The sequence below is a fragment of the Micrasema longulum genome, unplaced genomic scaffold (assembly GCF_059751315.1).
Source record: "Micrasema longulum isolate JH-2025_06_02 unplaced genomic scaffold, ASM5975131v1 h1tg000173l, whole genome shotgun sequence".
In the NCBI taxonomy this organism is placed as follows: domain Eukaryota; kingdom Metazoa; phylum Arthropoda; class Insecta; order Trichoptera; family Brachycentridae; genus Micrasema; species Micrasema longulum.
This window is the reverse complement of record NW_028277378.1, coordinates 26,602-41,266: the sequence shown is the minus strand read 5'-3', so window position 1 is coordinate 41,266 and position 14,665 is coordinate 26,602. Positions and strand designations below refer to the sequence as shown.

Here is a 14,665-nt window from a genome sequence, read left to right as displayed (position 1 = left end):
TAATTATTTATAAACCTTATTATACCATCTACCAACATGCATTACTTGTCCAAATATCTTTAATAGAATCAATCGACAAACCCCCATAAAATATGTTTTGTTGTTATTGCACCACGTTATTCACAACTAGCCCCGATATTTTTCACTTTTAGGCCAGATTTTGATGTAACTAGCTGTATAATTTCTAACACACTAGTTTAAAATTGACAGCTGCTTAATCTATGACTGTCACTAAAGTATTGGACGTATTGCTGTATTCAGTTTTATTGCTGTCACCTGTCACTGACTTTTTGAAAAGTATAAATGCCGTGATTTTGTTCTATAAAGTTTTGTTAGTGAATTTTGTGAAATATTTGCTTTCATAATTATTTTTAGAACCTAAGTTTTATACTGTGTATAAAAAAAAACTATAAAATGAGTACATTTAGGGGAATTATAAAAGAAATTGAAGGAATATCTGTAGACCAATTCGAAGGTCAGAATCTCGAATCGCGAGTATTTTTTCTTTCTCATTGCCACAGTGATCATATGGCCGGTATAAACAGTGAATCTTTTTTCAATCATCTTCATCTTCAAGAATTCAGTATTTACGCTTCAGAGATCAGTTGTCTTATATTAAAAAACAAACACCCAAGACTAAGTAAACACGTAAAAGCCTTAAGTATTGAAGGTAAGAAGTATTTATGATTTATTAATTTATTCTGTCTGTGTCCGGGCCGATAAAAAATACAGTTCTGTCTGTGAAATAGAACCAGAATCCTAAAGCAGTGTTGACTCTATGGCTGCTCTCAGGTAAAAATCCTGAATAAGAAAATCTAGTGGAGAAATGTCGCCTCGTAATATAGTGGTTGGCGCGTTCGCCCACCACAGCCAAGGTCCTGGGTTTGATTTCAGGGAAGCTTGACATGAAATATTTAATTTTTAAGGTGGTTTTCTACTGAAGTATTTTATTAATCTGCATAGAGTTTGGGAATATTTTTACTAACTTTCCTCTATGCGCAGATGACAGAGTTCTCCAAGACTCTATTGCGACTGCCGGTGGATAGTGGGCTTTAGGATCCCCTCATTAAAGTGTTTCATTCTCCCTGGACAGGCATCTAAAGCGTAAGACTGTTCACCTTACCGTCCTGTAACAGAAGGTCAAGATACACTGCATTTTATTTAACAATGCAGTGTTCTATGTGTTACCGGGTGCGGATAAGGGTTTGATGACGATGAGTATTTATGATCAATAAGTATATCGGATTGTTTTAATAAGACGTGAACATTTAGTTCCAAACTAAAATGATTAATGTTGTAAAAATAATTTGCATTTATTATTTAGTATCTAAAGATCTAAATTAATTGCTATTATAAAGTTCCTACATAAAAACAGAGAATCAAATAATCCAAATGCCCATTATTTAACTCTTGTATTAATGCCAGTACTCCTAAATGGGTGTGAATCCTGGCACCTTACTAAAGTTCAAAACACCAAACTTTTGAGGTTTGAGAGCAAGTGCCTGAAGAGAATATTAGGCATAAAGGTGGTTCGATTTCATAACTAGCATTAAAGTCCGAGAACAGACGCATCAGCCTCCTTTAACTAGCTTGAGAATGCAGCGGTTGACCTGGCTTGAACATGTGCTGTGGATGCCTTGGGAGAGTCTTAGCCCAAGTTGCCTCTTTTTCACACCTACGGGCTCCCGCCTTCCCGGAAGACCGTCGATGACGATGTTTTGCCTTTTATCCGCAGAACTAAGGAATGCGAGATTGATGTGGGTGGAGGTGAGAGTGCTGGCTAACGATATGATCTCCTGGAGGCGTAAAGCGGATGTGGAAAGAATATATTTGCCTTTCATATAGGCACAAAAGATATTCGTTCTAGGTAGCATGCTTCTCAATTTAGAACATGTTAAACTTCTAAATATTTTTAGTTTTAAAAGATAAATATTTTCATTCTTATAATTTACCCAAATATTTCAATTTGGGGGACATTAATATTTTTATTTTGAAATTATTCCATAACAATAATATGAGATTTTAGCAGGCTCTCACATAAAAAAAATACCTGTTCTAAGTTTTTGAATACCCTATAAATACAGTATGATATTATGTATCTTCATTTATTACCCTTCAAACGTGTTAAAATTTGTATTGTAAATAAATTAAAATTTTTCACTTGTAGAAACCCACACAATACTTATTCCTAAAACTCCTAGGAAAGAAGATAAGTATATAAGTGTCAGCCTTATTCCCGCAGGCCATTGTCCCGGATCCGTAATGTTTCTCTTCCGAACTACAGATCGCTCCACGGTTCTCTATACCGGAGACTTCCGATTATACCCTAGACATTTATCCATGATTAGGAAACTGAGAACGAAGACTGGAGAACTAATGGCAATTGACAAGATGTATTTCGATTCTACTTTTTGGAATAATCTGTACCCAGATTTCCCGAGTCGTGAGAGTAGTTCGAATACTATCAGTGATATCTCTAAGGAGTGGATCTCAAAAGGCGAAGAATACATAGTAAATTTAAACATTCCAGCTTATTTCGGTTCCGAATATTTATACAAGGATGTTTCTAACAAATTAAAGATGCCAATACATGTTCATGAAAATGTTTATGATTCATACAGGTAAAAAAATACATTTTCTTTTTTTCTCAAATATGGTGATGTTTCAATATTTTGTATTTGTATAATCAATGTAGTTACACCCGTGGATAAAGGTTCCATCAAAACTAAAGCAGCGTAATTCTTTAATCAGAATAAAATATTTATGAAAATTTAATAAACAAAACAACAGGAGGAATCCTTGTGTCGATTAATTATATATATTGTATTATCTTTTAGAATTTATTGTTTCTAAATATTGTCAGTATACTGGTAAAATAATACACCACTGGCTAATAGTTAATCATTCTATGCTCATCAACTACAAAGTTAGCTACAGTTGACAGCGATACAACGGGCCGTACGTACTCAGGTCGAGAATAGCAAGCGTAAACTGAAACTGTCTGTTACACGTTTGTTGTAAAACTAAATACCAAACAAAAAATTTGGGACACTTTTGTTTTATGCAAGGGCTTTTCTTTAAGCGTAGCGAATTATTACTCCAACGATAAAACCATCTTAATGCCAAAATTAGAGAAAAACAAGTTATAAATGGAGTTATATCTAATTTTTTGAGCTTTATCAACTAATAAAAAACTCTTAATCCTATGAGATTTAGTTTCAAAGTTATTATGTATAAAATCCCAGTTTTTTGGTGAAAAATATAAATTCCATTTTCTAGATATTTTTTTTCAAAATTTCATCCATTGAAACAATTGAAAGGAACTCAGATAGTTTCATGAGTATGTATCATGTTCAAAATATGTTAAAAAGACTTCTATTGAGTCAAACATTCAAAAATATTTTTTTCAGTTTAGTCAATGATGCATTTAGAGGGTTTTATCCTGAGAGTAATAGTTCACCAGAGCAAAAGCTTTCCAAATTTTTGGTTCAGTTTTTAGTTTTACAACAATTGTGTAACAGTTTCGGTTTGCGCTTGCAACTCTTGACCTGAGTACCTCCGGCCTGTTGTATTGTCGTGATCTGTAGCTAACTTCGTGGTTAATAATCATGGAATGTTTTTTTCCACATGGGCGACTCTATTAGCCAGTGGCGTTATTTCTCGAAGGTTTTATCAGTATACTGACAATATTTTAACAATTTTATAAAACATGAAGGAAATTTAAAAACAATAAATAATTATTAATATTGGTTGTAGATATTCATTTAATTTGGCAAAATTAAAACTCATATTTTTTTGTTGATTTGTATTGGTTGTAGAAAATGCAATATTCATAAAATAACTATTTGATTTGACTGATTAGTTTTTTAAAAAACCTTAACCAAGAACTAAATTCAGTTTATTTTTTTAGGCAAATAGCTGATATGGAGGGAGTATTTACAAAAAATTTGAAAAACACACAAATCCACAGCTGTACATCCATCAGGGGATGTGGCATGAGAAAATTAGTTTGTAGGAAAAATGAAGACTTGAAGATTCGTCATATAAGACCTAGTGCTCAAAAATGGACAAATTTTAATAATGATACCAGCGGTCTATTTTCTGAAGAGGCTTCGGGATTTTATGTTTGTTATTCGAGTCATTGTAGTTTTAATGAATTGAAAGCATTTATCCAATATTTAAAGCCTAAGTCTATCGAACCATGTGTTGTACCAGGTTTTAAAAATAGTCGTCTAGATAAGGAAAATATTTCCATACAGAAAGACTTTTATGAATCCATTAATGAATTCTGTAAACAGTTTCTGAAAATGCCATGTACATTAAGTGAAAGTAAAGAGATAACAGAAATGGAGGAAGAAGAACATACTCTCATTGGGACATCAAATGATCAGGTTATTGTGTCACATTCAATACCGGTTGAAAGACAAAAAATAATATACGCAGATAGTGATGAAGAACCACCAATTAAGAGTTCAAGACTTTTGACATTGAAACCAAATTTTTGCTAAGCTGCTTAACTGTCGTAAGTTTGCCATAAACTCAGTGAATATGTGGTGTATATAGGCAGTAGTCAGATGGCAGTTGGCAGAAGCGACCATCTGTAATTTTTTTCGATTTCAACATAAGTTTTGAAGTATTTTCATCTACAGTGTGTTGAAACCTAACATCATTCCGTGGCTACAAATCAAATCAAATCAAAATTCGTGCGAATTGAAAATGTGTTAGAAAAACTAGGTGTAGATTTACCTTTCTGCCATCAAAATATGTTTGCAAATGATTTTTTTATGTAATTGTTTCTATGGTGATTGTTGTGAACTTACGGATCAAAGTTCTGAAGTTTAAATCTCACTCTACCACAACTCGACGTCTGCAAATTGAAATATTTGGGTGAATAATAAGAACTAAAATATTTATTTTTATATACAAAAAAATCTAAGCTCAAAGAAACAAGCATTTTTGTTACAAGGGAATAGTTTAATTGAATAAAGCGCGTACCTTCCAAGAAAGGGAAAAAATAAAAGTAAAGTAGATGAAATTTTTATATTTTTATTCATGTAAATCACTGTAAGTATAGTGAAAAAACTCATATTACCTGCTGAGGCTTAAATTGGTAAATGGCCAAGGACTGGGTTAACCAGGTTGATTTTAACTGCTGCTAGTACTAGAATCGTTAAATTTTCCACCCCATTAAAGAATCCTGCTTTTAGGAAACTTGATGTTACAAGCCCCAAAAGGTTCGCAAGAGCTGAAAAGAACTGATCAATTAAAAATAAAGGTATATCTATATACAGTTGTGATTAATAAAAAAAACAGCATTTTAAAGAAACCTCAATTAACAAACTCAATAGTATTTTTTCATTGATAAAGTCATAGAATTACAAAAAAAAACATTTGAAATATACGTAGTTTATTTAGTTACAAAAACAAGTCAAAATGAAATTACAAAAGCTTAAGACAATGAAATAAATCACGATTATGTTCCAAGAAGTGATATCGCCCAATATGGACTGACTCATTAATGAGTTAACAGTCATTGGATTTTCTGTTTTTGTTGTAAGGGTAAAATTGTTTTCTTTTGTTATATTATTCCTTAGTTAAACTATACATTAAAATTAATTTATGGTAAATACAATTCTGTAACATCACCCTATTCTCTATAGCAATTTTTATCCTGATAGGCATAGATTCATACAGGGAACTAAGAATGTTTTGTGTTATTTCTTTCTCGCAGACATCAATTATTTGAGCTTCATGTTTCTCACCTTTTTTTTTGGCTAATTTTCCCTTCATAATTGGCAAAAGTTTTTTATGGGATTCAGGTCGGGTCTAATTCCTAACCATTTCGTAGATGTTATTCCCGTTAATTCCTTAAAGTCAGTTATTTGCGATGAGATTACATTATTTATGATGCATTGTCATTAAAATTTTGGTAAAAATATTAGTCTTGTACGGATTATGGCACTAGAGATTTTTTTTTATACACCATTGGCGTGTCCCTATTGTTTTGTTTTTTTAGTAGTAATTAGTTTATTATGGGAATTAGAACCATCCAGAAACCCGTAAAAATGCCCAGTTTTATCTTCTGTCTTCAAACGTATGGTATTTAAATATGATAACTATTTTTGAAAAAATGAAAACGTACTGACAGAGAATTTAAATTCTGACGTGCAGTTGTCTTTTTTTGCACAGTATCGGGGAGGCACCTTCAAGACAGTGACGTAAAAACATTTATGTAATCTAAAGCACAAAATAATGTATATGAATATACTTAATTTTAACTAAATCCACATTGATATCAAATTTTTGATTGTGTTCATTTAATCTATATATGGGTGTATGTATATTCAAATCTAGCAATAGCGAAGCATTGCCGGGTTAAGCTCTAATATTATATAATACGAGCTGAACCTGGCAATGCTTTGCTATTGCTAGATTTGCGTACATACTCATCAAATGAACACAATCAAAAGTTAGATATCAATTATTGTATTTAGTTCAAATTAGATATGTACGTATACATTATTATTTTTGTGTTTCGGTTTACATAAATTGTGAGAATATGCGGTGACAGGGAATTTTAATAAACAGGTATTTAAACATTGTTTTCCTGTCACTGTCTTGAAGATGCCTCTCCGATGCTATGGGAAAGACAACTGCATTTCGTAGCTTTTATGCCTAACTAAAATGGACAAACGTTAGTCGGAGGTCCCCTGAAGATATGGGCCTCCAGGCCGGAGCCTAGTGTGCCCATAGCGGTAATGCGGCCCTTTTTATAGTTATCGGGTTGATGAGATACATCCTGGGCCTTGATTATGAGGGGAAGATAAAATTTATCTTCAATTTTATCTACAAGTAAAATTAAGATTTCTGTATGGAAAATACAATATGTTTACAATTTTTTTTATCTAAACAAGTTCAATTACCGGTTATCGACGAAGATACTTTGAATTTTCATACAAATATGCACACTTTCGTACATAAATATCGAAATTAGTTTATACCGTTTTAGTATATACCGATAAAGATACCCGTTCATAATCGTGGCCCTGATGCTGTATGTTTCGAAGATTAAAACCATAAATCTTCAAGAGGAATGTCAATCTGACTTTTCTTCACGCAAGTGTATTCCCATATTTTCTACCCGGATCATGGCATCAGAGCAGTGAATTTTTTTACACACTATAGATATTTACCATTGACGTGTCTCTATTGTTGTTTTTTTAATAAATAGTTTATTATGGCATCTAGGACCACCTAAAAATCCTTAAGGCGCCCGGTTTTATCTGCCGTCTTCGGACATCTAGTATGATAACTATTTTAAAACGCCAAATGTGCAAAAACAGAAAACTCAATTCGGATACTATTTCTTAATAAAAAAAACATTTTGGCTCAGTTTTGGGGTGGGGAAAATGGAACAACAAAACGTCGATTTTAGTTAGCCATAATTAGTCTGATGTGCTGTTGTCTTTTTCGCACTGTATCGGGGAGGCATTTGGGAGAGAGTGACAGAAAAACAATTTTTGAATACCTATTCATCCTCATAATATGTATATATTCGGGAGAGTCCGATGTCTCGCAGGGCACCTGCTGGCACAGCGTGGGTTTAAACTGTGCAACTCAGTTATAAACTTATACATTATATACCCTGTCTGCGTAATCTATAAGTGTGAAAGCACTACAGTTATGATATGAGTCATAAACGTATATTATTTTCCTTATAAAATTCTGCATTTCTGAAATTATTTGTTTTTGAAACTCTAGTGTATGATAGCAGATGATGAAAATGATGTCACAGTAAGATATAAAATTGAGTGAGCTGCGTGATAGAATTAACATAACGTATAATCGCATTCTGGTTGTATTAAGAAAGTAGCCAGAATGAACTACATGGTTAAAATAATCTCAGAAAAATTTTAGTGGTAAAAGGGGCTATTTGCCTAAAACTTACAAATATTTTAGTAAATACATACATTTAAAAACCGAAAAGGTAAGTAATCATTAAAAAGTTGACTAAATACTCTTGTTGATTGAATAAGTCTTATCCGGCTTTCCTGGATATTCTTGAAAAATGACAGATGGTCCCATCTGCCACCTGACTACCAATATTTGCAATCATCATCATCATTACCTTCTTATACCTAATGGTGCATAGGGCACTGCGTTGGTACACCAATTGCAGCTTATCTTGATCATTTTTTTTACATTAAGGTTATGAAATATTGTGTAGAAACACTCTTAAATAAATATTTCGTATCAACCATGTCGGGAATCGAACTCGAGACCTCTTGCATGGTAGGCAAACGCGCTGACCATTACACCACGAGTCCGATGAATATTTACAAACAAAACTTAGTTCCAATTAAACCAAACTTTCCCCAGAAAAGGGAAATATAAATTTGAATAAAAAATGTATTTTATACAATATGTGAATTTTGTAACTTTGTGTAGATTTATATAATTTTTTTGGATTATCAAATATAAATAATGTGCTTATTATGCTTTATAGATTACTAATGTTTCCACATAACTCGGAATCTGCATTACATAGTGTTATTAACATTACAACAATAAAAATACTTATAATGTTTTATTCCACTTAAATTTATAATTTTTACCAGTTATTAACAATTTAAAAATAATAATAATACAATAATTGCATATTTTTTTCCTTTAAAATGTATTGCTAAGCATTTAATAAAGAATTTGGCTTCTTAATAATTACCAACTAGTTGAGAGCCCTTAGAGTAATAATGTGTGTGGCGGCGACCCTCACATCATTATTCTAAGTGAGTGTTTAATCCGAGACATAAAGTAGCATGCAGAATATTACAACACTACAAAGACAGGAATATTTGTATTAAAAAAATACAATAAGTTAATTTTGATAAAAATATTTTATTTATAAAAGAACATAATCAACAATATTATTCTAATAAAGCAATAAAATGTTAACATTTTACATAAAACAAAATGATGATTTTTTAAAAAATATTTTAAGGTATGACAAAAATCTAATTATCATATTTTTTGTAATATAGACTATTTGCACAATTCAAAGAAAATATATATCAATCTTTTATCATCTCAAATGTATTATTGAGGGTGTAGGTGGATACAGTAGAGTCCCACTAATCCGAACATGCCTCGGAACAAAATAATTAGTTTCTTTTTTATGTGACAAAAATACGCATTTCTTAAGGAATTGATGCTTAATAAAGGGGTGAAAATAAGTGCATGTTGTCAAATTAATTAAAAAACAAATGAAATATTTATTAAATACAGTACACTTTTTTATTTAATACTTAGGTTTAACAGCACATTACGTACAGTACAATGTAACTAGGCTAGCAAAACAATGTAAAAACTTAGGCTAAAACGTTAGTTAAAAAATTGTATTCTGTCCTACATACATACTACTTGTTACAAGACATAAACTTGGTGATTGTCTTTTGACGCAGTGAAGAGTCTATTTAACGATGCAAAGTTTCACCACCATCTCATAAACATTATATCAGCAGGTGTATAACACAAGAGACTCGTTCTTTCGCTTCCAACCGCGTTATCACGGTTATTTTAGCTAATCCAAACAATCAGCTAATCTGAACAAGGCCCGGTCCCAATCAGTTTGGATTATCGGGACTGTACTGTACATACATTTTATATCAAAATAATTTATAGAATGCAAAAAGAAGTTAACTTCATACATGTCTGAATGGGTTTTTTTAGTTTTGAAGAATCAAAAGTAATTAAAAAAGTAAAAATCACTTCAGAAAATTTAAAATTCTATTTGAAAAAAATGTGACCAAATAATGTTTTTGATAATTATTTGTGTATTTTTTTAAAAACATAAATAAAAATGAGTTATTTACCTTTAAGGGTTCTGCTACATTTAATGTTCTTAAAAATAAATCAGAAATAATTTTTATTTACATACTTATTTAATTGCTATCAGCATCTGAGAGAAACATGAAATATTGTACTTTAAATTTAATCTTTGATGTCCTTTTTTTCTTCAAATTCTTTAAAGACTTTCTCGGCTAATTTTTCAGATTCATTGTCAACTTGTTCTACAGCTAGAACCTCAGGAATGTAAAATTGCATCATATTTTGAACCTGTGAAAATGAACAATAAATACTATGAGGAAAATCTGTGATAAATTCAGCAGGGTAATTTTATATTTATGTACAGGCCATTTAAATCTTTAATAAGCGTGTGAGTTTACAAAAGCAAAAATTGTATGTTTACTTGGTTCACCGTCAGGCACAAACACTTCAACATAGGTTTATTGAACATTCAAACTCACTGTATGTATGTATGAAAAAGAAAATATCTGACTCACTATATGTATGTATGAAAAAGAAAATATCTGATTCAATGTGTGCGTTCATAACATTTCAACTGATGTTATAAACAGCTTTAAAGTGGGCTAAATGTACTCATTTCCATAAACATTCTGGAATGACAAAATATTTAAAGAGGAAAAAACATCATAGACAACTATTATGCGAATGGTACAGCCCTATCGATTACACGATAGAAATAACAAGTGATGATGCTGTTATCTTGGGAAAAGCAATGGAACATTTAGTCTGTGAGTCAATATTGGAACATTCAGTCTACGTGCAACTCGAATTTTGATAAGATCACGGTGGTGCATATTTTTGCCGGAAATAATGTACATTTAAAATGTCATGTAATGCCATAGCTGCATTCCATCAGCAACACTACCCATAGTCCTATACCCTAGCGTCAATGAGTGGTCTCTTAGGTCTTACGAGTCCTAGGTAATGTAGGAACTGGCAATAACATCAGTGCCATAGCAGATAGGAAGAGGATGTATGTTGAGTGAGACCCCTTCAGCTAAAGGGTAAGTAACCTCGACAGAAAATTCCACAGAAGAACGCAACAGGAAACCTGACATGACACGTGAAGAATAAAAAAATAAATATATATAAGGTTTTTCTAAACATAACTTACTCCATTTTTTAGTGTTACGACTGAGCTGGGGCACGAACTGCAAGATCCTTGCATTTTAAGTCGAAGAATGCCATCTTTAAAGTCCACAAATAGAATATCACCTCCATCTTCTTGTACAGTAGGGCGAATCCGAGTATCCAGAAGCTCTTTTATCATTTGAACTGTTTCGTCATCATCTTCATTAAATTCTACAAATAAAATAATTTAATACAATAACTGGAATATTTTGTAATAAGAGATATAACTGGTTTTCAGAATAAAGGAATGACTGAAAAAGTGAAATAGCATTTCAAAACGACATATCTAAAGAAGAAATTATTGAGTTTCAATCACTTGTAACTGGCAACTCACCTGAACTACTAGAATTTTTATTTTTCAAAGACACATTGATACTACTCATCATCATTCCCTTTCCACACCTAATGGTGCATAAGGCACTGCATTGGTATACCAAACACAGCGTATCTTAAACATTTGTAAGTGAAAATTCTTGATGGAAGTTCATTGTCATTTATAATATAAAAAAAGACGAGTGATCCTTTCCAAATTTGTGGATTAAAGTTTTACTCGTCTTTTATTTATATGATAAATTACAGCTTATCTTGACAATTTTTTTAGTATTAGTATACAGATACCAGTCCAGGGACTATGAAATATTCTGGTGTGAAAACACCCTTTTAAATAAATATTTCATATTAACCATGTCGGGAATCGAACCCGAGACCTCTTGCTTGGTAGGCAAACACGCTGACTATTACACCACGAGGGCATGATATTATTACTACAATAAATTTATTTAATTATGTTTTTGTTCCAATAAATACATAATCTTTTAATTACGTGTATCGGAAGATGGCTGAGCATCAGTTAGAACTGGAAGACCACTGGCAAAGAAGTCCATTATTGTTGCAAATACTTCAGGTTTAATGGTTTTCCAATCAACATCGTCTTCTTGTTTAGTAATTGTAATGAATTCAGGACCAAAGAATACTGACTCTACTCCGTCGATTCGAAATAACAATTTAGCTGAAATATATGAAAACAATTACCAGTTTTATTAAACATTGTATGTTTTATCAAATTGTTATAGTGGGTCTCAAAATATGTATAAATGTGGATTTCTTTTAAAGATAACATACCATAGTTCTCAATTTCATATTGTGTTTAACTAAATTAATTTATGCTTATATTTAGGAACAAACAATTTGTAGTATCAAACCAAAAGTATAACTGAATACTTTTCAGAGAGTACCAATTATTTGAGTGAGTACCAATTATTTGAAAGAATATAATTAAAAAAGAGAAAATAATATAAAACATTGTTGATTGATTGTTGAAATACTGAACTTCAGAATAATTACCTAAAGGACTACAGTATGCAGTTGTTCCATTCGGAAAGTCCATAGTTTGTCCTGCTTCCAGAACACTTCTACCGGGAAGAAATTTCAAACTGTTTGGATTTGGCGTGTCTTGAGTTTGTATAAACATACTCCGATATTGAATTGTAAAATCATTTCCTTTTTTCCGATTCGTTATCGACATCCCCACATTGCTGACCGGTCGAGAGTGGTATTTGTTTCTAATGCTAAAAATAAAATATTTTAAATTTAACACGAATAAAATGAATGACGCAGATTAATATAAAAAGATTCGTACAATTATTAACCTAAAAGTAAAAAAGGGAAAAGTACTTACAGAATTTGATTACTTATGCTAAAATTAATTATTTTAGAAGATTTGTGAACAAAACTACGAAACATTTTGAGAGTAAAAATAAGACAAAATTAGTTTCTGAAAAAGTATATGTCAATATTATTTTCTATTCTATTACGAATATTTTTCTGAACCAAGACCAAAGTTTGCATCACAAATAACAACTGTCAAAAAACATACGTGAGCTTAGTCATAAAAGTTCGGAATGCAAGTGCAGCAGCATAAAAATAACAAAGTGAAAAAAATATGAAAACTGCGCCGCATGAAAAAATTGCGGCAAAAAGTGCTGATTATATTTTCCCCATTAAAGAAAAACAGCATTGAAATATAAAAATAAGCTCTTTGAATAGTGTCAATTGCTACTTCGTCGCTTTAGTTCGTTTTTGTCCAACATACCATTTTGAACTGAATTGAGTTAAGTGTACATAAGTTCTGAGAAAGCCTTTATTTATAAATTGCAATGGAAAACATATTTTTAAAAAATGTTTAAGGGGTTTTTAAACGAATGTTGTCTTAAATTGTGGTCATCATTTATGCCTATTTCGTAAAAAAACTTTAAAGCTCTATTTTTGCGGAAGCCGAAAGATCGACGTAGACGGCTCCACAAATGTAAAAAAGAGGCAAATTTGGTTAAGGTTATTCTGAGGCGTGCGCAGCACATGTTGGATATCCAAGCCAGGTTTCACAGCCGCATCCTCAAAACGCTTGTTATAGGAGGCTGCTACGTCTTTTCTCAGGCTTGGTTATAAAATCAAACACCTTAGGCCTAATATCCTCCGTACTTATTATTTTATCTCAATCCTAAATAATAAACATGCTAGCACATTAGATTTATTTATATGCACCGTGACCAAATTATTTACTTTGTAAAACCTTCATAAAAATGCATGTATGAAACTACCAGTAAATTATTTTCAAACATCAAAATATTTGTAAATTTTGAAAACTGCGAAGTAATATAGTATGCAAAATAAACAAATACAATCATTGCAATTAGTAGGCACTACAGCCCGTTGTGGGCTCTGGCCTCCTCCAGAATCGGTCTCTATTCTTCTTTGCACCCTGTGGCTCTTCTTCAGTTCGTCAGGTCAATTGCTCCAGCCATTTTAATTTTGGTCTGCTCCTGCTTCGTCTGCCTTCCTGAATGGAATTTTTATTGGGGGTACGATTATCATTCATTCTGTGGACATGGCCCAACCACTGTAATCTCCTTATTTTTTAATGAAATGTGCAATGTTTGGTTCGCCATATAGTGGGCTCTAATTTATGATTAAACCATTTCCTCTACACTCCATGTTGGTTTACAGCACCAAATACATTTCCTCAATATTTTCATTTCTATGTATTAGACTTGAATCAAAATGCACGTTTAATACCATTAACATATATTCATTTTTTGGTCTCTAACCCAGCATTCGGCACCATATTATGTAATGACTGATGGTATGAAAAGAGTTTTGTAAATAATGGTCTTAGCTTTTCTAGAGAGCGATTTTAATCCTAGATGTTTATCAAGTCATAGTAACATCTGTTTGCTGCCGATAGCCGTGCTCTCTAATCACAGTACCTACTATAATTGTTATCATTGGTAATTTTAGTACCTACCTAAATATTTAAAGGAGTTGACTGTCTATGGTTACAAAACACGCTCAGTGGTGGTATTCTTGATCTTTTCTACCACCTAGAGAGTGATTAATGTGAATTTTTTTTTTTTTTTAATGCGACGATACTTTGCTTCATAAAATGGCCACACTGAAGATTTAACGGCAAATGGCGTATAAAACTGTTTCAAAAACGGAAATAAAACTAATACGGTTCATTGTTTAAGTTCTACATTATCTCTGATACGGTTTGGTCAAATCAACCTAATTAATTGTTTTGGGTTATGCTTAAGGTCGCAATAATGTTCTAAATAAAAATCATCACGTTTGATTTCACGTGTTCATATTTTTTGACGTTTAATTATCAGTGTGG

At 32.0% G+C, this 14,665-nt stretch overlaps 2 protein-coding genes across 4 annotated transcripts; one reads left to right on the top strand and one right to left on the bottom strand.

Moving 5' to 3' along the window:
* Window positions 1–282: 282 nt before the first annotated feature.
* On the top strand, window positions 283–5,020 carry LOC148283969 (protein artemis-like). Of its 2 annotated transcripts, none has more exons than XM_088242864.1 (3): window positions 283–670; window positions 2,531–2,621; window positions 3,911–5,020. In XM_088242864.1, exons 1-3 carry the CDS (start codon window positions 415–417, stop codon window positions 4,506–4,508), a joined length of 945 nt encoding a protein of 314 aa, XP_088098990.1. In that variant the 5' UTR covers window positions 283–414; the 3' UTR covers window positions 4,509–5,020. The 2 variants fall into 2 exon arrangements, with proteins under 2 accessions (XP_088098990.1, XP_088098989.1); XM_088242863.1 differs by having other exon boundaries at window positions 2,168–2,621.
* A 10-nt stretch (window positions 5,021–5,030) lies between these two features.
* LOC148283968 (NFU1 iron-sulfur cluster scaffold homolog, mitochondrial-like) lies at window positions 5,031–12,904 on the bottom strand. 2 transcript variants are annotated; one of them, XR_015825453.1, is made up of 6 exons: window positions 12,674–12,861; window positions 12,340–12,563; window positions 11,819–12,004; window positions 10,979–11,166; window positions 9,935–10,113; window positions 5,031–5,245 (listed from the first exon to the last, which is right to left on the bottom strand). XR_015825453.1 is itself a non-coding variant. In XM_088242865.1 (5 exons), exons 1-5 carry the CDS (start codon window positions 12,736–12,738, stop codon window positions 9,988–9,990), a joined length of 789 nt encoding a protein of 262 aa, XP_088098991.1. In that variant the 5' UTR covers window positions 12,739–12,904; the 3' UTR covers window positions 9,163–9,987. The 2 variants fall into 2 exon arrangements, 1 of the variants encoding a protein (XP_088098991.1); XM_088242865.1 differs by lacking the exon at window positions 5,031–5,245 and having other exon boundaries at window positions 9,163–10,113; window positions 12,674–12,904.
* Window positions 12,905–14,665: the final 1,761 nt, after the last annotated feature.

Bases quoted from the DNA above. Each gene is read 5' to 3' on its own strand.
- LOC148283969 (XM_088242863.1), top strand. From the start codon at position 415: ATGAGTACATTTAGGGGAATTATAAAAGAAATTGAAGGAATATCTGTA. The intron at 671-2,167 runs GTAAGAAGTATT...TTTCACTTGTAG, and splicing joins AAAAGCCTTAAGTATTGAAG to AAACCCACACAATACTTATT. The intron at 2,622-3,910 runs GTAAAAAAATAC...TTATTTTTTTAG, and splicing joins AATGTTTATGATTCATACAG to GCAAATAGCTGATATGGAGG.
- LOC148283968 (XM_088242865.1), bottom strand. From the start codon at position 12,738: ATGTTTCGTAGTTTTGTTCACAAATCTTCTAAAATAATTAATTTTAGC. The intron at 12,005-12,339 runs GTAATTATTCTG...CATATATTTCAG, and splicing joins TGCATACTGTAGTCCTTTAG to CTAAATTGTTATTTCGAATC. The intron at 11,167-11,818 runs GTAATTAAAAGA...TTTTATTTGTAG, and splicing joins TCAGCCATCTTCCGATACAC to AATTTAATGAAGATGATGAC.